At 36.2% G+C, this 26,234-nt stretch overlaps 1 protein-coding gene across 1 annotated transcript; it reads left to right on the top strand.

The window, feature by feature from the left end:
- Nucleotides 1-16,889: 16,889 nt before the first annotated feature.
- LOC131152326 (E3 ubiquitin-protein ligase MIEL1) lies at nucleotides 16,890-21,660 on the top strand. Its single transcript, XM_058104151.1, has 12 exons — nucleotides 16,890-17,227; nucleotides 17,398-17,485; nucleotides 17,580-17,636; nucleotides 17,756-17,788; nucleotides 17,877-17,954; nucleotides 18,032-18,075; nucleotides 18,185-18,225; nucleotides 19,319-19,401; nucleotides 19,486-19,577; nucleotides 19,767-19,836; nucleotides 20,979-21,020; nucleotides 21,279-21,660. The coding sequence occupies exons 1-12, from the start codon at nucleotides 17,178-17,180 to the stop codon at nucleotides 21,402-21,404; spliced, it is 804 nt and encodes a 267-aa protein (XP_057960134.1). The 5' UTR covers nucleotides 16,890-17,177; the 3' UTR covers nucleotides 21,405-21,660.
- Nucleotides 21,661-26,234: the final 4,574 nt, after the last annotated feature.

The following is a 26,234-nucleotide window of genomic DNA, read 5'->3' as shown; positions in this document are numbered from 1 at the left end:
ATATTGAAGATAGAGCATCAGCAGGAAGAGGACTTGAATATGCATGTGGATGATTCTGTGAATTTGGGCTATTAAAAATATTATCATGACATTCAAACTCAAGTATAGGATTTGGGATTATTGGATTAAGAGATGTATCTGTGTGAAGCTGTTTATTTGATGCAATGGGAAAAATGGTTTCGTGAAAAATCACATTGTAGGATACAAAAATTGTCTTTGAATGCAAGTCATATAACTTGTAACACTTAATGCCATGAGGATATCCAAGAAACATGCATGGTTTGGCTTGGCTCGAGGATCAAATTTTGATCTATTGTGACAGAGTGTTGATGCATAACAAAGGCATCCAAGAATGCGTAGGTGATCATGTAACGACCTGCTTAATTTACTACATAATCAACCACATTAAAATCCCTAATACCATTAACTTATAACATAACAAAGTCAACCCGAACCCGTGGGTAACGGGAACACACCTGTCATACACAGTAGACACCTAGGCAGCAATAAATATAAATTTGCATCCACCCAACCATAAAATACAATACCAGAGTTACTTACATTCCACCATATTTCTGTAGATGTATATATACAATCCTCAAAACACCAAAAGTTAAAACAAGGATCTTACATCAAAAATATACTAACCCTAGTTCAAAACTCACCATTCTAGCAGGGTTGAACAACTGCCTCAATGGTGCAGAGCTCGGTCCGCCTGTCTTTCTGGATTCCCTGAAATAATTTTGTGCTGGGGTGAGACACCTCTCAGTAAGGGAAATAAACTAAATATAGTTGTGTGACAACATGAATATTTGCATGTTATAATAGATATACAGTACATATTACATGCTTGAAAACACTGATAATAGTATAACTGAGTAAACATACAATTTCATAGTTATACTAAATCATATTGTATCTCAATGTTCGTAAAATCATCTGCTATAAATAGTAGTACTGAAATATACCCAAGATGAATAGCTAGCTGGTGTCATGTATTACCCCTCATGACGGGTTGTGCAGCCCGAGGGCAGGACCCGACAATGGCTGCCGACCACTGCCGAGTCAAAAAGGTCTGTAAGTACAATGGGCCCACCACACCTTGGTCTGTACTGTCAGGTGGACGTCTACAACTCTACACTAAAAGCCACGTCGACTATCCATCTCCCACCCCTTCTACTGGCAGAGGTGGTTAACACAAGTCTGAACTAAATTGAACTGTATAGCTACGGTATCGTGCTCTTGAAAACTAATCTGAACTATCATCCGGATTCTAATAACATATAGTACATGATCATATACTATTTTAACATAAATAGATTGATAGCATTTTCTGAATTCTGTCATAACATAAATAATCACAACCTTACACCGGATAACATACATAACTGCGGCTTTGTGCCGGTTATCAATCACGGCCTTGCGCCGAACATATCATAGATACTGAACTGAGCATATGTACTATTTATTATATATTCTGAACTCATAATTTTCTGTGTTATCCATGTTATTCTTGAAAATAATTGTAAACATGCCTTTTCTGTAAATCTGACTTAACATAATTTAATGTACATGAAATAATATTCATGCCACACAAACCGAATAAAAACATTAAATCTGTTCTAGAATTAATCTGCTATTAATTAATAATATTTTTCATGAAAAATTATTGCTTTAGTTTACTCCCTTACCTGACTACTTGAAAGCCCCTAAAACGACTAGTCCTGCACCCATAGGGTTTCCCGCTCAACACCCTGAAAACAACATTACCCCAAACAAAACTTCAGTATTTCTTCAAATGCTACCTTTTCTACAATTGTAGGAATGCCAAATACTCAATAAAAAGACTTACCATGAACCTGGGATGGAGTCCAAGTTAGCCCCACCAACGATCAACTCCAGTAGACTTGAAGAGAACTTCCCCAGGAGTAGCATGGCGGCTTCAGATCGTCGATCCGGCAAAGAATAAACGCAAAATATTAGAGAGAAGGAATGAGAACCGAAGAAGAGAGAGAAAGAGAAGTTCTTTGCGTGAATTCTGTGGTGAAAACCGAGTTCAATATATTTATACACTTGCACTCATCGACGAGACACATCACCTCATCGACGAGGCCACAAAGGAAGTTCGTCGAAGAACGCTTATTCCTCGTTGACGAAATTTAGAACTGAAAATAGCCCCTCAGTAACTTCTCGGCGACAAGACGCGTGTCCACGTCGACGATCCCATCAAGCGTGTTCGTCGATGAACGTAGATTTCTCTCCTCCTCTTATTATTTAATTAATATAATTCACAGGGTCTCTACAGATCATATAAGGGTGGCTTTCCAAATAACATCTCATATGGTGACTTGCCTTTCAAAACTAAAGATGGTGTTCTATTAATCAAATGTGTGGCTATAAGGATACAATCCCCCCAAAATTTTAAAGGTAAAGAGGCTTGAAACATTAAGGCTCGAGCTACATTTAATAGGTGCTGGTCTTCTCGTTCAACAGCAACATTTTGTAGAGGTGCACAACTTAAATGATTAATAATTCCTTCTGATTGGAAAAATTCTTTCATATTAAACTCAGGACCATTATCTGATCTTAATATTTTGATTGTGGTTTCAAACTAAGTGGAACTTAAATGAGCAAAGTTCAACAAAATAGATCGAGTCTGAGACTTCTATGCCATAAGGAATGTCCATGTACTTCGACTGTAATCATCTACAATAGTCAAAAAATATCTAGAACCATCCATTGCACATGTGAAGAAAGGACCCCAAATATCACAGTGTATCATTTCAAAAGGTTTTGTTGTATGGATTGAACTAGCTTTGAATGACAACTTGTGTTGTTTTGCCAATGGACATATGTAATAGATATGAAGACTACTTTTATTCATTCTTGGAATATTAGTATGTAACAAAGATAGTTTTGAACTAGAAGGGTGTCCAAAACGACAATGCCAAAGATCTTTTTCAGATAAATTAAAATTCATACAATGAACTGAATATGGTGGTAAAGAAGTAGCTATGGCAGATTCTGATTCTGGAAGATCCTCAGATCTAGATAACATCAAGTAATAAATTTCTTTAATTGCTTTACCCACTCCAATTATCTTCTTGCTCACAAGGTCTTGTATATAATAGTGTGAAGAAGTAAAACACAACTGTAAATGTGAGTTGGAAGTCAACTTGCTAACTAAAACAAGATTGAAATTAAATGTAGGGGCACACAACACATCAGTTAAGCATAAATCATTCGAAAGCTTAACTATACCAATATGGGTGGATTCAACCTTTTGTCCATTTGGCCATTGAACTTTAGATGTAATACGAGAACAGGAATGAAATATTGATGCCGAATGTATGATATGATCAATAGCCCCCGTATCAATGATCCAAGGGTTGGTTTTATCAGATTGAAACACAGAAAAAACACTAGGAAAAAATCTACCTGACATGGAATATGTTGTGCTGTTATTTACAACAAAGGCAGATGACAAAGATGTTGAATTAGGAGTCTTGAGGAGACTTAGAAGCTGCTCACATTGTTCTAGAGTAAAAGGGCAAGAATTTGCTACATTTATTGAATCTTTATCTAGAACGACTTGATTAGCAGAAGTAGTGTATCTTGATCCTAACTTATTTTTGGTAAATTTGTACCCAGGAGGATAACCATATAGTTTATAACATTTTTCTTCTGTGTGATTCTCATAACCACAATGAGAACATGGTCCCTTTTGCTTATTATTTTTATGATATCTTTGCTGGTGTGCATTTGAGAAGTAATTCTTACTCATCATTGCTGCAAATTCAACACAAGGCATATGCCTTGTAGCAGCTCTTTGACGCTCTTCTTGAGCAATCAGTGCATACACCTTACTAATTGAAGGCAAAGGACCACTCAATAATATTTGTCCACGAATTTGTGAATATGTGTCATTTAGCCCCATTAGAAATTGCAGCACATAATCCTCATGAGATGACTTTCCACATGCACATCCTCGACCACAAACACATTTTTTAGTGGCTATGTAATTGGACAATTCAAACCTTTGAGCCTAGTGAGTTGTTACAGTTAAGTTCTCTTGCATCAGGTTGGAGATATCCTTTTTTAACTAGTAGAGACGTGGTCCATTTGTGTTGAAATCAGACAGCAACATCATCCCAAAAATCTTTCGCAAATTCATGATACAAAACACTTGATGAAATGTCTCTAGAAACAATATTCAAGAGCCAAGAAAGGATCATTGTATTACATTTTGACCAGGCTGTAAACAGAGGATCTTCATACTTAGGCTTAGCTATTGTGCCATTTATGAAACCAGATTTGTTTTTGGCTGATAAAGCCAATATTATGGCACGCCTCCAATTGGGATAATCATTAGGTCCAATCAATTGCTGAGAAACTAGAAGTGAACTAGGGCTTTCACCATGATGCATGAAATTTGGATTAGTTGGATCAATTTCAAAGGATGAAATAGGAAAAGTCATGATAGAAAAGAAACACGAGAGAAAAAAAAATGGAATTTTGAATGTGTCTTTCTTCAGGAAAGAAAGAAACACAATAATTTGCAATCAACTTTGCTCTGATACCATTTTACAAAAAAGCAGAGGATTGCAGTGAAGGCTGAAAGAATGAAGAAGAAAATGAAACATGCAAAGAGATCTGTGAGAAATCTTCTTCTTCTCTTAGTTCTTTTATTGTACCTAGAAGGGTATATACACACACATGAAATAGAATAACTGAATAACCAAAAACAGAAAAAACTAAACAACAACTGAATGACTATACATAAACAAGGAATGGTTAGTTGCATCAGAGTAGCAACAACATGTGAAAAACAATATGCAGCAACTGATAACATTCAGCAACAACTAATAAAATAATGTATTTTTTGACACATGGAATTTAAGATTTATAGGTTATTGTTCCTTTTTGGGGCTTGGGGTTATGAATTCAATGTTCGTCGTTCACGATTTTTGTCACAACCTGCTCATTTTTCCATATATTTTTTTTTATATAATATCAATATCACATATCCCATATTCCAGCTCAGCAGGTCACAATCCACTTGGGCCCGTGGGCACCATGGATATATCAGAACATAAAGCAGAAGCCCTAGTAGCAAAAAATATACAAACATGTACATCTCAATACCATATACCACAATATACCAGAGTTACTACAATCACTGTATTTTCGTATATCCCAAAAAATAAAACCTAGGGACATTTCCCACAAAATCCTACTGTCCCTACAAAACTTACCCTTCAAAAAGGGCAGATAGACCGTACTATATCAGCGGGGCTTTTCCCGCTCTCCTATTCGAGGCTTCTGAAAAGTTAATAAGATTTAGGGGTGAGACACCTCTCAGTAAGGGAAATAAACTAATACTAGTGTGTGGTAATATGAGTATACTGTGTTCTACATATACCATATATATCAAATTCAATACTGTTTATCAAATTTGGGAAAACATATATATATATATATATATATATATATCAAAACATGACAGAACATACTGCATTTCATAAGCATATCTCATCTTATATCATAATAATAACATAAAACAACCTTAGTAGGTTAGCTGGCTGTTGTCATGTATTACCCCCACATGACTGGGTTGTGTGGCTTGAAGGCAGGACCTGACAATGGTTGGCCGACCACTGCCAAGTCAAATAATAGTCTGTAGGTCCGATGGGTCTACCCAGACTGGTCCGTACACCAGGGGCGATAACAGCACACTTCTTGAAAATAACCACATTGACCATCCAATCTCACACCACTCCGTACAGCGGCATTAACACAAATATCATGATCATGAAGACCATGGACACATAGCAACGGTACCGTGCAAGTGCTAGCCTAGACCAAGCCAACCAGGTTCTGATATCATATACATATACTAAAATCGTGATACATGGATAACTCATATCATTAATTATCAAATCATTCATATCATTTTTCACATATACATATATCATGAAAATCATCGGGTCGTATGCCGGTATTTCACATTTTATCATAACTCGGCCCGTACGCCGATAAATCACATAACACAGTCTGTACGCGGGCAAATCTCATCCACATAGCACAGCCCGTACGCCGGCAAACATATCCACATAGCACGGCTTGTACACCGGCAAATCACATATATATATATATATATATATATAAATATCTCGAACCGTACGTCGGTTTTCCATCATAGAAATCCATATCATTCCCATTCCCAAAAAATAGTATTTCACAACATTTTTATACTCATGCCACACTGAACAAATTTGCCACGTATTCAACATATCATCATTTACACAAATATAAATCATATATATATATATATATATAGTTATTTTTCCTGAAACCAGATGCTATATATATATACATGCATTTTCTCAAAAAAAAAATTAGCTTAGTTTATTCGCTTACCTGACTACTGAGAAAGCCCCCAAAACAATCTAGTTTAACCCCCGTAACATTTCCTGACCAATACCCTGAAACCGAAAATTTTCAGTATTAAACTTCAGTATTTTCGTACATACAACATTTTCTATAACAGTCACAAAGTCAAATTTGACTTAAAAAGTCTTACCTCAACTTAGGGATGATTCCCAACGTTCCTAATCAACACCCTTGGAAACGAAAACTTCTAGTATTAAACTTTAATATTTCAACGCGTATAACACTTTTCTCAACTGTCACAACTTCAAATTTGGCTTAAAAAGTCTTACCTCAACTTAGGGATGATTTCCAAATTGCTTTTTCCAACGATCCGCTCTGGCATATTTGTAGAGAACTTCGCCAGGAGCGTCGTGGTGGCTTTGGTTTGTTGATCCGGCGTAAAACTGGCCCGAAATCGAAGAGAGAGAGAGAGAGAGAGAGAGAGAGAGAGAACACACCAAAATCAAAGCAAGCTTCCTGGAGAAGCTTACACAATTTTATATATATATATATATATATATATATATATTAATATCATATTAACTTGCTAATTAAAGCAAAGCTTCTTGAAGAAGCTTGTACACTTTATATATATATACCTTTAACTTATTTATATTACATATATATCATAATAACTTACTTATATATATATATATATATATATATATATATATACACATATATATATATATATGTTTCAATATATAGATATATATATATATTTTCTTATCATACTATTCATTTTACTTGTTAATTTAATTAATTTATTTTATTTTATTATTTTATTATTATTATTTTTTATTTTATTTTATTTTTAAATTTTATTTTTTTTCCCGATTACTACAATTGTCATGCTTCAAAGTTTGTATTTATGTCATAGGGTTTTAGTCTTTGTTGATTCAAACCACCGAAGTTACCCCAGAGTTTTTTCCTGTTTTATTATTAAAAAGAAATAAAATATTAAAAAATACTCTTATTGGGAAAAAAATTCCCAAACTAATGCTCACGTAATCTCACAGCATCAAGCTGCGAGATTTAAACTCATGGGCCAGTGGGAAGGTGACACGTGGCACAGAGCTGAGCAAATCTCGCAGCTTGGTGTTGCGAGATTTAAAGTGACCAACGAGCGGGAAGGTGATGCGTGGCAGGGGGCTCAGCAAATCTCGCAGCGCCAAGTTGCTAGATTTAAAGTTCCAATGTTTGGGAAGGTGACGCGTGGCAGAAATCTCGCAGCACCAAGCTGCGAGATTTGTCTCTGAAATGGCACAGCGTGTGACACGTGGGGAATCTCGTAGGTCTATCCTACGAGATTTGCTTCGTCTGCTCATTTCTCTCCCGAGCGCTCAGAAGACCATTTGCAGAGGGTGAAACAACAGGTGATTGCAGAGAGGTAGGTGACCGTTCGAGCGTAGGTGACCATTCGAAGGCAAGGAAAGCTATTTAAGGGAGAAGATGTGGTAGGTATTTTTTATTTAGCAAAAACGTGAATTTCATTGTTTTACTTACTGAGTTTGAATTTGTTGCATTGAGTTGGATTTATTTCATAGCTTGGTTTGGATTTTTTCGGTTCATTGCTGCATCTGGACGAAGGTTAGTTTTAATTTATTTGCTTTTTATATATTTTTTTTTCATGTTCTGCTTGTTCAATTTATTGCTCACATACATAATACTAAGAAAATATTTTGTAATAATTAGTAGGTGTAAATGTATATCTAATATTTGCAAGTTAAAATTACTGTGTATTGGCATGACATACATTTTGAGAAATTTGAATTCCCCATCTTCATATCTGTTTGCAACAATAATAATATTAATAAAATGATTTTATTTTTTTAAAAATAAACTATTGTAATAAAATAAGAATGTTGTGATTTAGAGATATGTAAACCTACTCCATCATATATTTTGTAGACATTGGATGCATTTTTCTCATCTCAAATGTATTTTTCATTCTCATTGTATTAATATTTTTGTGCAACTAAAAATAGTCTAAAGTTCTAAGAGTTAATAATACTATAGGCAAAAATTAATTTCAACTACACTTGTATTTTACATTAATTAAGTTGCACCTACCTCAACTCCCAATTAACTTCAACCTCCAAAAATTAAAACATATTTATTTAATTAATTAATTTATATTTATTTATGTGTTTTGGGACTAGTCAAATTTGGATCACGAAAAAGTGGAACATTTTTTTGGGGTAATATTTTTTGTTATTTAAAGTGAATAAATATATTTATTTATTTATTTATTTTATTATTATTCTTAATTAATAATTATAATAGGATGGACCGACCAAACAGTCTTAAGTTCTAAGACTTAATAATACTATAGGCAATAATTAATTTCAACTACACTTGTATTTTACATTAATTAAGTTGCACCTGCCTCAACTCCCACTTAACTTCAACCTCCAAAAATTAAAACGTATTTATTAATTAATAATAATAATAATATTATTATTATTATTACAACTAGTTAAGTTTTCAAGTAGAGGATGATCCCACAATTAGAGACAATTCACTAGACATTACCACATTTTGAGAAATAAAGGTAAATTGCTAACAGTTATTTGCATCAGTAGTAAATTAGAATCATATGTCCCTTGAGTTTATATTTCTATTGTCGATCATCTCGACGGTGTTGTATTAGCAATGTTGACTTCTTTATTCATCTTCACAGCATAAACAATTACTGCTATTTTATATATTAATTTAACTAAATATATATAACAATGAACAAGTATAAGTATTTTTTTTTTTTATGAACAAACATTCACAACTACTCTCATGCTTATTTCTCAATCGCAAACAAACCCCTGTAAAGTCAAATTTAGATCTTATCATTTTAAGTTTATTGTTATTTGACTCATAATCAACTAATCCATTTATTTAGAAAAATATGTTGTAAAAGAAATATTACCATTGTCATCATTTTTAGTTACGTAATTAACAAAACACTTTCAAATAAAGGTATAACTATGAATAATGCGTTGTGTTGTGCTTCAAAGGATTAGCTAGGGTTCGTAAAAAAAAAAATAGTGTTTCAAATTTTGTGGTTCATATTCTCTAACACATGATTTTTTTTTCATCACCATTACTTTGTCAAACATTTTCTTATACAAGTAGTATTAGGACAGTCACTTTTATTATAAGTATTAAAAATACGTTATTATCAAGTGAATAAGTCTTTTTTCTTTCCCGAGCGCGAATTTAAATACCTCCTGCATGACTAATGCAGTGATGTGAATTGCATATTGGTAGATATTATAGGTTCTCACATGCTCAAACTATGTTATTACATTACTTGCAAACGTTTCACGGTCATTGTAAAAATGGGTAAATGTTCAACTAATAGACGACATGCTACCGAAATTTCGGTAGGACTTTTCCCAGAAAAGTCATAAATGCATGCAAAAATATTTTTGAAGTGACGAGTGAAACATTTAGAGAAGATTGCATGCACATGAACGTAGTGAAAATAATTCTTGATTACTATTGACTTAGCATATCACTTATACATACAATTGTTGTTTTGCGTAGGTCTTTTATCTTTCCCGAGCGTCGATCTAAATGCCAGGAAGTTCAAGCAGTACTCTGGTGATGGTATTGTTGTACATAGGGGGTCACATTATAACCGGACCAACCGGTGTTAGTTATAGTATTCCGTAAGTTCGACCTATTTCAATTGGCCATAGGTGTAAATTAACTAAATTGTATACGAAGATATACAAGTATTTGCATATTGATCCAAATCAATATGCATTGCGGGTAACTGTAAGATACCTGATTCAAGGGCATCATGATACAGTCATCTATGAGGCTGTTCCCGTAACTAATGATTATGGTCTGCGCATTGTGTTGGATGCACACTGCGTAGGGACGACATATTTGACTATGCAATTATATGTCGAAAACATTCCTTACATGGGTGTCACCGCGGATGGGCAAACGAGAACATCTATTGAGCATGTGGTTGAAGCGGAGGAAGAACATGCAGATCCATACACGAGTATAGATGTTGGTGGGATGCCTGTTGTGGATATGAACGAATGTCTGGGATCGTCGTTCGAGCCGCACACGTACGAAAGACCTATTATTGACACGAATGATCATGGTGTTTGCAAAGAAGTTCTAGCAGAATGACTAGGATCGTTGTTCGCCATTGCAAACAACACGTTAGACGAGGGGATGAACATCACGAATGATGTTCATTTACAAGATGACACATACGAGCAGGAAATTGGTGAAGGGACAAACGAGTTCCCCGATGATGTCGACCCACCCCCCTGTGAAACGAATGATGCCACGTATAACGCCGAATTCATTGACGAACCTCCTATGTATGGTGTAATTGACGTAGATGCTGTAGATTTGTCACGTGGTGAGGAGTTTCCTATACGGGTAACTTGTTGGGATGAATCGTCAGAGCTGAGTAAAGGGATGCTATTCGGGTTGAAAGATTAGTTGATAGCGGCTGTGTGAATATACCACGCTCGAACGCACCATGACTTCCACGTCGTGCAGTCGACCCCATTGTTTTGGGTTGTTAGGTGTAAGAACTCTGATTGTGGTTGGAGAGTGCATGCAATGTATCGTCAGAAACACCGATTTTTTGAAATCACTCGATATGGTGGTCCGCACACATGCTTGAATGAACTTCTCTAGCAGGACCATAACCAAATCATGTCGTCCCTTATTGCTAGGGAGATCGTGAATATGATAAGGGGTGATGCGTCGACATCAATCGCTACATTGAAAGAGTTCATAGATCGTCGTTTCGACTATTCCATCTCATATAAGAAGGTTTGGTTAGGCAAACAGAAGACAATTGCCCAAGTATTCGGTGATTGGGAGATATCTTATCAGACTTTGCCTAGGTGGATGGAAGCAATGTGCGCGTATAATCCTACTACTGTTGTTAAGTGGAGGTGGACTCCTATACCAGGTAGCGATCAGACCGCAACATTTATATCAGTGTTTTGGGCGTTCGCAGCATCTATTCAGGGTTTTCCCCACTGTCCTCCTGTTATATATGTAAATGGGACACACTTATATGGTGAGTACAAGGGAAAACTCCTTATTACGATGTGCCCGGATGCAAATAGACAAATATTTCCCCTTGCATTCACTATTGTTCAAGAGGAAAGTTTGGACACATGGAATTGGATTATGTGTTGTCTTTGTTCCATTACCGATAGGGACAACATTTGCCTTATATCAGATTAGCATCCAGGGATCCTCGCTGCAGTGCATCGCAATCCCAATTGGCAACCACCACGTGCCCACCACCGGTTCTGCCTTCGACACGTGATCAGCAACTTTAGCACGAAAGTGCACAGTGTCAATCTTAAGCGTATGACTGAGCGAGCAGAAAGGGAGCATCAGGTAAGGAAGTTTAACATGTGGATGGAGAGGATATTCGATTAGGGTGGGGAACCCGTGAAAAAGTTTTTTTATCAGATCCCTCCTCATATGTGGACTCAGTGCCACGACGGTGGCAGAAGGTATAGGAACATGACGACTAACCTTGTCGAATGTTTCAACGTTGTCCTGAAGGGCGCTCGTAGCCTCCCAATCACTGCCCTTGTGCAACTGACATTTTATCGCATTGCACATTATTTCAATAGCCAACTGGAGGCTGCTTATAACGCAATATCGGGAGGAAATGCATTCACTTTTCATATATTGCTAGCGATGGAAAGATGGAAGTTGAAGGCAACAGGACATCGCGTGACGACGTTCAACCGGTCTAGTGGTACTTTTAGCATCATGACTACGCAGTTGGGACGTCATAAAGGAAACAACGTGCAAACTCTGCTCATTCAGGATATGCATGAATGCTCGTGTGGGAAGTGGCAAGCGTTACACTTTCCATGCTCCCACCTTCTCACTGCATATGTGGAGACATGAATGAATGTTATGCAGTACGTTGAGTCAGGTTGGAGCACCGCCAGACACTATGCGACATATGCGACGGATTTTCATCTGATTATGCACGAGGCGTACTGGCCAGCATCCTTGTTGCCAACTATACAGGCAAATCCAGCATATGCTCGACATAAAGGTCATCCAAGGAGCTCTCGTATACACAATTAGATGGACACAAGGGAAGGTAGGAAGAGGAGCACGTGTAGTATATGTCATCAAGAAGGACATAATCGCACAAGGTGTCCGAGAAGGACCCAACCCGGGGATGCAGCTGGACCGTCGCGTTGATTTTGTAGGTAGTTTGGGACTCATTCAAACCCTTCTTCTTTTGCATATACTTGTTCTAATGCGATGATGCATTTTACAAGATTGATCTAGGGTCGTATAATCCGAGCGTATTGACGATGGGAGATGGTCATAGGGCCAGTCGAGCGTGGGCTGATGGGCACGCCGACCCCTTGTTCTGCCGAGGGGGCATGCAGTTTGCGGAGCCCGGTTGGAGGCAGACCCTCGCATCTTCTACCTGATACGCGATGCTGGATTTTATGGCATTTATCGGATTGCCCATATCCATCTCGATTGGCATCTCGTCACAGCTTTGGTGGAGCGATGGAGACCCAAAACGCACACGTTTTGCCTACCTCATGGCGAGGCGACCGTCACACTATAGGACGTTGCTGTTTTTTTCAGGTTGCCGATTGATGGGCGAGCCGTGACCGGTTGAACTTTCGGACCAGTGAAGGGACCTACAGACTGTCAGGGATGACTCGCCCTGCGTACTATATGCGAGTGTTTGTTAGGGGTTGTTCCACCTAACAGTGAGTTGGTTGGTGCATGCATCCGTATACGGTTCCTCGAGGGGGATGTGTTTCTTCAGCACTCGGCAGATGCAAATGCATAGAAGAAAGCATGCCATGCACAAGCCCACTTGTTGCGTTTGATCTGTGGGGTGATATTTTTTTATGTTTCGGGCAACTATGTGCATATGATGTTCCTTCCATTCCTTGAGGACTTCGGAGTGTGTCACTCGTATAGTTGGGGGTCCGCTACTTTGGCGTGGCTGTACAGGAAGATGTGTCGCACCGCTCACCACTCGAAGACACAGATTGCGGGCCCCCTTCGCCTACTCTAAGTTTGGGCTTGGGAGAGATTTCCTTCCTTCACGCCTACGCGGCAAGGTTTCCTACAGATTCAGAGGGGTCAGGACGGTCGTCTGTTGATCCACTCCCACTCGCATACTGGTTAGTACTAACATCATCTATCCCTCCTCATTCACTCTATAAGTACTACGAATACTAATTCGTAGTACATACTAGTCGTTACATTCGGAAACTTACGTTTCATCTTATATAGATGGATTGACGACTTGAGAGCACCGATGGTTATGCTTCACACATTGCCCTAGTACAAGTTCGAGTTGGACATGCACCGGGAGCATGAGGTATAAACCAATTAAAGTATAGCACATGATATTCTTTCTTTCTTTGAGTTATTTATAGTTCGCTTAACTTTTGTTTATGTCTAAGTGCAGTTTCTATGGATGCCCTACACGGCTGAGATTCTAGCTGACCTGCCGCCTGACTATGCAGACGGGAGTGACTTGTTGGTAGCCCGAGTGCCACTTATATGCTTTCATATTATTGAGTGGTATCTCCCCGAACAAGTCATGCGACAGTTTGGGTATTGACAGGGCATTCCCGACTGATTTCTGACGTCGGGGTAGATATAGTTGGGGATGACCTCCACGACATGGATGGGCGCGGTCGAGGGGTCATAGACTGGTCAACTACACACGTGATATTCATTACTACGTGGGAGCATCAACGAGACTACATCGTACTAGGAGTGGCGGAGGACGGTCTGATGCATCTAGATGACCCATACTTCACTTGGTATAGGTCTATCACACGCCGCTTTGTCAACAAGACCGCTGCTGTATATTTGAGCCCCGTAAGAAGACTTTAACCCACAACTCATTTTTTTATGTATACGTTATGATTTGCATGCGTTAATCAAATATTTTCATATCCTTTAGGCTAACATAGTCATTGAGGCAGACTAGATCTTGTCCGATCCTGCTATCCACCGATTGATGAGTGCTGCACTGGACCTCGTCCACGAGGACGGTCGATGGATCCCAGCACGAGGAGGTCGACCAGCTCCAGTACGAGGAGGATAACATGCCTCCTTTAGTCATCCAGTGACTCCCATCTCCTCGCCACCGGTTGTACAGGCAAAGTACGTGTTTGGCCCATCAACATCGTATGCACCTTCCATTGCAACTGATATTGCCGGACTGTCGAGTAGATCGGCTGATGCCCCATCCAACTCTGCTGCTACCCCATCGATGTCATTTTTATTGGATGACCTTTTCGATGGGGAGGAGGTCGATGCTCCCGCTATGCTACCTCTTTCTCGTCCCGAGACATCATATCAGTTCTCACCGCGTGCGCTTCGCATGGATGATGATTATGCAGTACCTCTTAGCGGAGATGATCCACATCTAGGACAATGGGACAGGACACCTGATGCAGATGACCAGCAGGGAGAGGGCAGCCGCAGACGGCAGCCACCACAAGCCCGGAGACAACCTTGCTGCGGCACGGAGTAGTTTAGCATTATTTTCATTGTATTTCATTTGTATGTATATCATTGATTATTTTGATTATTGTATAGTATTGATTATTTTTATTTCTTTTGTATATATCATTGATTATTTTCATTTCACTTGTATAATATTTGATTATTTTCATTTCATTTGTATAGTCATGTGTCTTGTGCACATTTCATACTCTTGAAGTTTATTTATATAATTTTTTAAATTAAATTGAGATGAATAAAATAACTTTTATTTCACTAAACAGTGAAAGACTCGACATTTTCTCCAAAGAATTAAATACTTCCAAATGTAAAAAATGACGCATAACAGTTTTATATATGTTGCAACCTGCAAAGTGCGGAAACCTTCACCCAAAATGACAATGGATAACAAATTTTTGTTATTTTAAGTTTGAATGGTATCGCAACATCTACAAGTGTCTGAGATTGCTGGAGGTCATAATAATCACTTTAATTTCATAGAATCGGTACCACCCTATTATTTTGCTAAGTGTATTTTGATCACTTAATTACTACTTGTTGATTGGTTTGTACACTAATTATAAATTCGGTTTTAATTTATCTTGACAATATAAAACAAATAATAATGTGATCTTTTGTTTCCGGCCCTGGATTCCTGAATTTACCCTCCCTTTGGTAATACTATATTTGATACATTACTTGACTCTAAAAATATTAAATTATATTTTATTTATTTTATAATGTGTTTAATTGTTAATTTTAAATATTACATCCAATAAACATTTTGCAGCATTATAATTACTAGGCATTTTTATAGCTTATTGAGAAATTTTATTTTTTTCCAATTATATTTTTAAAAAATTTTGAAATAATACAAATTATTTTGTCATACTTATATAATTAGTTGACCCAAAGCATCAAAGCAGTCAATTCAAAATTTTTGTTCGGTCTCTAATCCACTTATTTGACTTTAATCATTATATTAATCATATATATTTTACTAAATTAATGTCATTTTAAAATATCATTCTATTAAGGACAAATTTTGTTATTTCACATGCACTTAATAGTTGACTAACAAAATATTCATTTGTCAATAAAATTAAATTATAAGAAATTTTTTTTGTATTTTTTTGAAAATTCAGGGGTTAGAGTCATATTTTGAATTTTTTTTTGGATTTTATCCAAATTTTTATGACAAAATACTTGTTTATAATCAATAATTTCTTTTATGTGAGGATTTTTTTTTATTTTATTGATCAGGTTGCATTTGGCAATAATTAATTATTGGATAATCACTTTTCTTATAATTGAATGTATACAAACACTTTCATAATAAAATACAAATAAGTACTTTTTAATATCATAATAATATATTATTTAAATTTAAATTTGTAAAGAGTAAACACAGTCGGTAAATCTCGCAGGACTAACCTGCCAGATTTACTCAATACCATGCGTCACCACCCTATTGGGTTGAGCTTTTATTGAAGCTGCGAGATTTTCTCTGCAACCGTGCCACGCGTCAACTTCTCACTCGCTGGCTTTTTAAATCTCGCTGCTTAGTACTGCAAAATTTTCTCTGCAACCGTGTCACGTGTCAACTTCTCACTCACTGGATTTTTAAATCTCGCAGTTTAGTGTTGCGAAATTACGTGAGCATTAGTTTGAGAAATTTTTTTTCTTTAAGAGTATTATTTAATATTTTATTTTTTTTTAATAATAAAATGGAAAAAAAATCAGTTACCCTATCACTCGCAATGTTGGACAGCCGTACACGTTTTTCTTGGGTGTACAAGAACAAAGAAATGAATCCGGACTGATCTACGAATTAAGTATGAATTAATGGTTGTCTTCTTGTTAACTGCTCGCTCCATTGCGCGCAACGTCTGCTTTTTTGGCTGTTAGTTTGCTTTACTTCGCTTTTGATTTCCATTTCGCTCAGAAGTCGGCGCCTGTTCCCCTTGTTCAAAGCCTCGCAGTCCCCACCTCCCACCCGCCTTATCACTTCAAAACTAGTAACGTTACAGTCATGGTTATTATTATAATATTATTATACTGATGCAATGATAAAATTAAGTTTGAATAAATGTCAATTTGTCAAAATTTGAGGGTATGGGAAATTAATGGGTTGCAGCTATGAGCTAGCTATATGTTGGCTTCACCCTCACGTTTCTCCCCTCCCATACGCCGTCCTCTGAGCTCACCTTCTCATCCCAATCTCTCCGGAGCTCATGGAAGGCGCTGCCAATGGACGTGTTGACTTCGGGAAGATGGATTACGGGTACACGCTGATCATAATCCGCCATCCCCACTCCCTTTTCTATTGTTCTTTCTTCTGCGCCTTCTCCACCTTGCTTAATTTCTTTTTCTGGTTGATGGGCTTCGCTTTTGTTCGCTGGATTGATGTGGGTTTTTTTCGTTTTCTCGTGTTGGGTTGTGGGTGTTTGATAGATGCAAGCATTACAGAAGAAGATGCAAGATTCGTGCTCCCTGCTGCGACGAGATCTTCCCCTGCCGCCATTGTCACAACGAGGCCAAGGTATTGAGAATACATTTTTTGGCTCACGAGGAGCTTCTGTGAACCGTTTTTTGATCTGGGTGTGCGTTATTTTCTCTTCTGTTTGTTTTATTAGACCCTGTTGAGCAATCCCTTTGATCGGCACGAACTGGTTCGGCAAGATGTCAAGCATGTATGTCTCTGAAAGCGTTTCTCTTTTTCGTCTCCCTATTTGTTTGTTTGTTCGTTCATTCTTTTATTATCTTTGTAATTTGTCGTGATTGGAAACTTGGATTTGTGTTGATGATTCAGGTTGTGTGTTCTGTTTGTGAGACAGAACAGCCGGTATGTGCTTCATTTCTGGGCATGAAATACAAGTTTTGTAGTCTCGATTTTTTTTAAGCTCAATAGATTATTTTACCCTGCCTCCCAGGTTGGTCAAGCTTGTACAAACTGCGGCGTTAAGATGGGAGAATACTTTTGTGAAGTCTGCAAATTCTACGATGATGATGTAATTTAACCACAACTAAACGATTATTAGTATTTTTGTTTTCTTCACTATGAGTACTGTTTTTACACTTTTTGCAGACTGAGAAAGGGCAGTTTCATTGTGATGATTGTGGGATCTGCAGGTTTGATACCATAAATACTTTTTTTTTTTTTTTCTGCCCTTTCTTTATTAATGTCATCCGATTTGTGTCATTGAGATTTGCTCTGATCTACTTGTAACACTTGGACTAGAGTTGGTGGTCGCGAGAAATTCTTTCACTGCAAGATGTGTGGTATGTACCTAGCCTCTTGATGGCCTTCTGCCTTTGTGGGAAGTTTATTTCTTTGATGAGCATTTTTCATTGTACAATCATGAACTCTCTGATATAATTGTTACCTTGTCTTGTTATTTCTATGTTTATTATAATTTAATTTTGGTTTCTGTTAGGGTTTAGAAACTCTGTCTGTGCTTTTGTTGTTTTTATCTTAGTTTCCTAATTGATATTTGATAGGTATTAATAGAAGTCTATAGTTGAGATATTCATGGACCATATGGAATTGCTGGGTAATGTTTTCAGTGGATTATAGACGAAAAGCTTGTTCTAATGGATGTGTGAGAAAGGTGTACTTAGTTTGACGCCTACAGAATTTTAGGCCTGTTCTTGGCAGAATCGAATATGGATCCTGATTTAATGTTATTGGACATGTTTACTGTTACCTCTTGATAGACTGCACTCTGTCTTTCAATATTTATTGTTCGGGTTACATTTGTTTTCATGGGATTGGCACGCTGTAAAATGAAGCGGACACTAGAATTCCCATCTCTTTGGTTGATTTGGTGCTAAACTGATTTTTGTAGAACTCAAAACATCCGAAACAATCTCACAACGAAGGCATGTCTTTTGAATTCCATGAAATTAAACTTCCAAATCAAAAATCAAGTCTGTGCATCCAAATGCAGCCTTTGCCTTTTTTGGTAGCATTGCCCACAAATGTTACATTTACTCCAATTCTGTTTTTCACTAATTTGTTTGTCCAAAACTATTTTCAAGAAGTCGTTCTGAAGCTCCTGTGTCCATCCTACGGCCTTCTCTTGGATTTTCCCCCCTTCCCTAGCCAAACATGTTCCACCTACATGCTCACATGGAAGGACCTTGCACAGCAGAGGAAGTACTAATCACTAAAAGGCTTCATCATGTGCTTTTTTGTTTTCTCTATGCATTTGTTAATTACTGGGATAAAAAACGTTTTAATTTGTCGGTTTCGTCATTCGTGCATCTTGTTCTAATATACAGTTATGAGGATTGAGCAACATGATTTCTCTCAAGTTGACATTTTATTTTCCAGAATTTCTTCTTTACTGTTAATGTCCTTTTGAGAGTACAGGATCTTGCTATTCAGTGGCTCTGCTTAATAACCATTTGTGTGTGGAGAATTCCATGCGGCATCACTGTCCCATATGTTATGAGGTTGTGTTGAAACTTTGAAAGTGCCTTAAACTTTCATACATTTGAAAGATTTGTGTTCTGACGCTGCATTTTGCCCTTCTACAGTATCTTTTTGACTCGCTAAAAGACACGACTGTCATGAAATGTGGGCACACAATGCATTGCGAGTGTTATAATGAGATGATGAAGCACGAAAAGTAAGCATCCATGTAATTTCAAAATTATTTTCTTTTTCATTTTTGTTTCTATTTTTTTAATGGAAAATATTTTATTCAAGCGGTTGACAGTAATGGTTTCTCAAGTAAGATATTTTTCCCTTTTTGTCTTTTAATCAGTCAAAAAGAGTCTTCTGTAATTTTGTAACTTACTTTGAATTTGTTACCCAGATACACTTGCCCTATATGCTCCAAGTCAGTGATTGACATGTCTGCGACCTGGAAGAGAATTGATGAGGAGGTAGGCATTCTTACATTTGTAGTTTACTGGTTTAATAATTTGCGCGCCCTTCCTTTTCGAAGGATTTAGGGAGAAAGACACTGACCTCTCCTGTAATTTAGCAACAAGATATAGACCCTTCTTCAGGTTTTAAAACTTCTAGACGATTTAACAAAAAGTTAATATTTGCAAAAGGACTTGCTTGGCAAGGGGGTATAAGATGCCCTAAAAACCAAATGTCAAAAGGTTGAATGGAATTTTTAAAAGCTCAAGACTTGATATTACATAACTTAGTAGATGCATAGAGAATAGACATTTGATGGTTCGCCTTCCCACCAAGTGTGAGAATGACATGCAATAAACTTGGGACCACTTGCAATTTTGAGCTGTTGCCCAAACATGAGATTGGACATTTTTGGGCAGCCTTCCCACCAAGTGTGAGAATGACATGCAATAAACTTGGGACCACTTGCAATTTTGAGCTGTTGCCCAAACATGAGATTGGACATTTTTGGGCAGGTGTATCATGCCTTCTGCCAGATGCATGGTTTTAAATAAAGGTCGCGACTGTTACGTAATGCCCTTATGTAAAGGTTTTTTGGGTTACTAATACCGTTACACATCGCGAAATCGGTGGGAAGAAAAATCACGGCCGTAGTGGCTGTTACGGACCGCGACTGTTACGTAAAGGCCGCTACGGCCATTACGTAACCTCTATAGTACTGTTACACCAAAAAAATATTTTAATTTTTACTTTTTATTCTCACTTTTTCTCTCTTTTTCATATATCGTTCTCAATATACCAAGTGGCAAGAAGGAGAAAAGATTATAATGAAGATGATAATGATACAAAATTTACTATTTCTTTAAATACTTCAAAATACTAACTCCTTAGGAAATTTTTTTCTCAATTGTTTCAGATGTTCTGCCTCTTTCTGACTTTGTCAACAGCTGATTTTTGCCTTGACTAAAACGTGTTGGCCTCATTTAACTTTGTAGAGTCTAATTTAAAGCAATCTCAAAGTTCTAGTACTTCATGATGCACACAATCTGTTGCCCTTTTAAGTAAATTAAACTTTCTTTTCTTTTGTGTGTGTGTGTGTGTGGGCGCACGCACTTCTTATCTATTGTACTAACATGTACAATATTATTTTTGCTGGCAGGTTCAAGCAACTGTCATGCCTATTGATTATCGACACAAGAAGGTGCTTGCATTTGAACACTTGCACATATTACTAGCCTTCTTTCTGCTGAATCACCCCTTCTTTTATCATTTTAGAAGATGCTTTATTTGAGATTAATAAGTGATTGAAAGCTGTCTCCTTTAACAAAAAAATTTATACAAGTGACGGGTGACCACTAAATCTAAGTTGTGCCTTCGCAGCTAAGTAATATCATGGACTAATTCTGGTTTTGAACATGTACACTGATTACACAATCTGACAAAAGGAGGCTGCTTGCAGGTTTGGATCCTATGCAACGACTGCAACTATACGACAGAAGTTTTCTTCCACATAATTGGGCAGAAATGCGGCCATTGCAAATCGTACAATACCCGCACAATTGCTCCTCCAGTCCCCCAGCGATGACCAGGCTATTTAACTGGGGCTGTATCCGACTAGGCGGCTGTATTAAAGCTTGCCTGCTTGAGTGTAGGAAGATTTTTTGCTCCATGTTCGAGCATTTTCCATTGTTTCCCTTAATATTTTCATCTGTGTTTGATTTATGATCTTTGTACCATCAAAGACAGATGTATTCTTCCTCGGGTATATGATTAAACCCAGTCAAATTACTCTCTGGGTGCATTCAAAATAATATAGTGTTGCACAACATTGTTTCCTGGTATGGGCAACCAGCATTTGTATTGATGACTGTTCATTGCTCTTCCCTTCTATGATTCTTGTCGTGGAAGTGCATCTATATCTAGCTGTCCAGCTAGTATAGGAGATGTTCAAGTAGGAGAGGACTTATTTGGTGATGTTGCTGTTTTGTTTCTTTTTTTTTGTTTTTTTGTTTTCTTTTTGCATAATGAAAAAATAGATTATAAAAATGTATTTATTTATATTGCTAGTTTTCTGTGTTTAATGTAGATTTTTTACCATTTGTAAAAAAATTAAAAATCAAATATAATTTTCAGTTGTTTTGACACAAATTTTAATATCCATAAATAGTTTTTTGGATTAAATTATTTTTTATGTACTTAAATTAAAATTAAAATCAAATGGTCAAATATATTTAAATATAATTGAAATAAAAATATACATAAATATCAAAATATAATAATACTTAAGTCAATTGTAAAATATTTTTATTGTTTTTCAATTGTCAATAAACTTTTTATTGTAAAGTAAAATTTGAAAATATAATAATTAAGTAATATAATTATAATAATTTTTTATTTTTATTATAATACTTTTTAATGTGCATTATTTTGTAATTTTTTTATTTTTATTATAATTCATGATATTATTTGATTTAAAGATAAACCATAAAAATGAGTATTTTTCAACCAAGTTATAAATTTATTTTAGTTTTATAAATATAGATACCCCATTTTATTAACCAAATAAGTTGGTTTTTTTTTTTTTTAATTTCTATTTTGGTTTCTAGTTTTCAATTTTGATTATTTTTTTTACAATTTGTAACAATGATACCAAATGGTCCTTAAGTTTTAATGATTTTGTTCCCGTTTGCTAAATATTTAGAAATAATAGGTTTACGATTTGGTTCTTGAAAAAGACTCAGAAGGAATGTTTTCTCATGAAAAATTGGAATGTTTATTTTTAAGTTTAACATAAAGAAAAAAATACAATGATTAAAATATTTATTACAAAAAAAAAAAGGGTAAAAATCAAGGTACTGCTTCTTTCTTCAACTCAAATCACCAAATGGAAACATAAATAGGAAAATCACATTTTAGATTTTGTTAGATGTGGAAAATATTATTTATTATCAATTTTTAAGTTTTAGAGCATTACATAGATGTTACATGATTTCTTTATTTTTAAAATATTTATATGGAGAACTTCCAAAGTTAAAAGGGCATTACTTGTAGTTCTTTAAAAATTTTAAAGTGAAAAATAATTTTTTTTTTCACAAAGCCCTTTATTTATTTATTAATTTATTTTTGTTTTCAAATATTTTTGTATTAGTTGTAAATCACATATTGTAATCTAGGAAAATATTCATATGGGTAAATTTGAATGGATGTGTTGGAAGAGATATAATAAAGGTTATGAGATGATACATAGAGGATATGGATATGTAAACAAAAATAAGCCTAAAACGATGATCTTAGATTTCATTATGTCATATGATTTTATTACAATGAATACTTGTTTTAAGAAAGAGAAAAATACTTAATTACCTTTGAAGTGGATACAAGAAAAGTCAAATATATATATATATATATATATATATATATTTTAACTAAAAGGTAGATCGTTTATCATGTAAAGATTGTAAAGTTATTTTAGGTGAAATTCTAAACATACAACATAGAGTCATAGTGTGAGATATATATATATATATATATATATATATATATATATATATATATAAATGGAGAAAAAAAAAAGATTAAATAAATCAGTGTAAGAGAACTAGGCGGTGAAATATAAAGGGATGAAATATAATAAAATTTAAAGATAAAATGATCAAAGATGAGGATTGAACTATAGAGGATGTGATAGGTACAAATATTCTTTGGAACAAATTAACTAGTTCTATAAAAAAAAAAAAATAGCAAAAAAATTTTAGGTGAATCAATGGAAAGATTCTCAAATAGCAAAGAAAGTTGGTGACGAGATAAAGGTGTCCAAAAAGTTGTAAAAATAAAAAGAATTTGATATTAAACATGACAAAAATATATAAACATATATAACTTTCAAAAGTATAATGATGTGAGAAAATGTGCAAAAAAAGTAGATAATGAAACTAAACATAGATCATTTAATAATTTGTATGATATATTAGATATAAAATAAGTGGAAAGAGATATATTTAAACTTACCAAAGTTAGAAAAAGAAAGAATAAAGACTTCGAAAATATAAAATATATAAAAAAGTGAGGATAATATTTTCTTAGTTAAGGACAAAGACATAAAAGATAGATAGAAAAATTACTTTAGTAAGTTATTTAATGAAAATCAAATGGAAGACTTAAACTTAAAATTGACAAATGAAGAAAATACTAAAAATATGAAATTTATTCGCAAAATTATAGTTAATGATGTGATGACCCTATATATATGTATATATAGTAGAGGATAATAATAATAAAATAATAAAATGGTCTTTTTTTTTTAAGAAGGATGGCACCTCCATTTATTTATTGATAAACCTTCACTTTAAATAATAAAATGGTTATTAAGTTAGTATTAATACGAATGTGTTTCTCTGTTAAGATAATTGATTTCATGTTTAAGGCCTAAGAAAGACTTTATCTAAGCGAGTGCTCAAAGATCATCGCGATACAGTCGCTTTCTGGAGGTTGACCTAATTAAAGTGAAATTTCCCAAAATAAATAGAATAGACACAGTCGGTGCACATATATAAAACATATACATAAAGATATATGTGAGTAGGATATAAATGAACGTATTATTTTATATAAAATAATTGTTCAAATATGCATATAGAAATAAACAACAAAATAAATGTAGGGTATACCTGTACAAATAAATAGATCCTCTCAGTCTTCCCCACCCAATCCTCTACTATCGTTGGGTCAGGTCCTCCAGAGAACGTTGGAGGATGCATGCGTGTGAACCTCTCAATGGTGCACCCCGTAGCAATAGGAGAGCACTCGCGTCTCCTTACACTCCGCCCGATCTCCCGTAACACCTGCCTCGTCAAACCTTGAGGCATAGAAGGGGACTCATCACTCGCAGTCTCCTCGGAGCCACTTCCCAAGTCATTATCTTTGGGCTCCATTTTGCAGTACAATAGGAATCTATCAGTATCCCTACAACACATCCAGTTAACACAATGATCTACACTAATCGTGTTAACTACTCCTTGCCAGGTTTAGGTCTGTCCTATCACACCGACACGAAAGTCATCAATGATCTGCCCTGCTTTTACTGGAATCATCATCCCAGGAAAAATACGGAATACCGTCGACAAATCCCGGTCTTGCAACTGAACAACCCTCAACCAACTCTACCCATATCCACATCCTATACTCTAGTATGTACTCACTACTAAGCCTAACCAAGTCTACAAGATCTAGTAACCTAGTTAGCTCTAATACCAAGCTGTCATTCCCCGAACCCCGAAATGGATCCCAAGGGTGAAAATGTAACTAACATGTCCCTGTATCTGATAAAACATCCAAAGATACAGTACAATGGATGAGGGTCCGACCCTGTGGGGTTCCTAGGCACCCTAAACACATCCAACCACAATCATATACACAGCGGAAAAAGGTCATTCTATAACATCATATACAATACCATACCAGAGTCTATACACGAGCCAAACACAGCTTTATCAAAACGTACAACCGGGTGCCTAAATACAACTCAAAATGGAAACCCAACAAAAATACAGTCCTAGCACTTACCCAAGCGCTAAATGCAGTACACCGGCCACTACACTCCTTACACCAGGACGCTAGTTTCGATTACTCGAAGGACCTGTAAAAATGTATGTACGGCAGGGGTGAGACACCTCTCAGTAAGGAAGAACACAGGTTATATCGGTGTGTGATATTTGAGTGTTATCATGATACAACATACACGCAGTTAAATACATTCTAATACTAATTTTCCACAGTGCATTCATGCACACATACACACACACACACACACACACACACACACACATATACACATGATCAGCAATCTTGGTGTCGTCACACCCTTCGGCCCGAAGCCGGTCCGCGAAAATCCGGTGTTGGCCTATATTCAACCCGCGAAGCACGGTGCCACCGGCACATGGCTAGTCCTTGACTCCCATGTCATCGTACTGGCACATAGTTGGTGGATCCACACCCTTCCATCTGATCTGCCGGAATAGGCTCACGCCCTCAGATATAGAGTCTGACACTCTTGCCCACATGGTAGGCGATAAAATACACGCCCTCGGATTTAGAGCCACACACTCTTAGTACCTGGAACAATTTCGGAACTGCGTTCCTACTAGCATTTCAACATATCACACACACATGCATACTCATATAACCAAACAAACCACACCCATTTGGTAATCTAAATAATGGTTTTTCAAACAAATATAGTTTAAACAAGTCAAGACACGACCATCCCAATATCACAGTATAAATCACACATATACTCGGTTTTCAACAAAACCAGGGATGCAGCCCGTCAACCCCTTTTCCCAAAACTGTAATAATGAAAACCCCATAGTTTTCCCCGTTAGATCTCCCCAAATGAGTAGCCAAGGCACACATAGGA

This window comes from Malania oleifera, chromosome 3 (genome assembly GCF_029873635.1).
Source record: "Malania oleifera isolate guangnan ecotype guangnan chromosome 3, ASM2987363v1, whole genome shotgun sequence".
NCBI classification, from domain to species: domain Eukaryota; kingdom Viridiplantae; phylum Streptophyta; class Magnoliopsida; order Santalales; family Ximeniaceae; genus Malania; species Malania oleifera.
The sequence above is the reverse complement of the archived record's forward strand: the minus strand, read 5'-3'. Positions and strand labels throughout refer to the sequence as shown.

Excerpts from the sequence above, each read along its gene's own strand:
- LOC131152326 (XM_058104151.1), top strand. The coding sequence starts at position 17,178 with ATGGAAGGCGCTGCCAATGGACGTGTTGACTTCGGGAAGATGGATTAC. Across the intron at positions 17,637-17,755 it reads TTCGGCAAGATGTCAAGCAT|GTTGTGTGTTCTGTTTGTGA; the intron begins GTATGTCTCTGA and ends TTGATGATTCAG. Across the intron at positions 19,578-19,766 it reads GAGATGATGAAGCACGAAAA|ATACACTTGCCCTATATGCT; the intron begins GTAAGCATCCAT and ends TTTGTTACCCAG.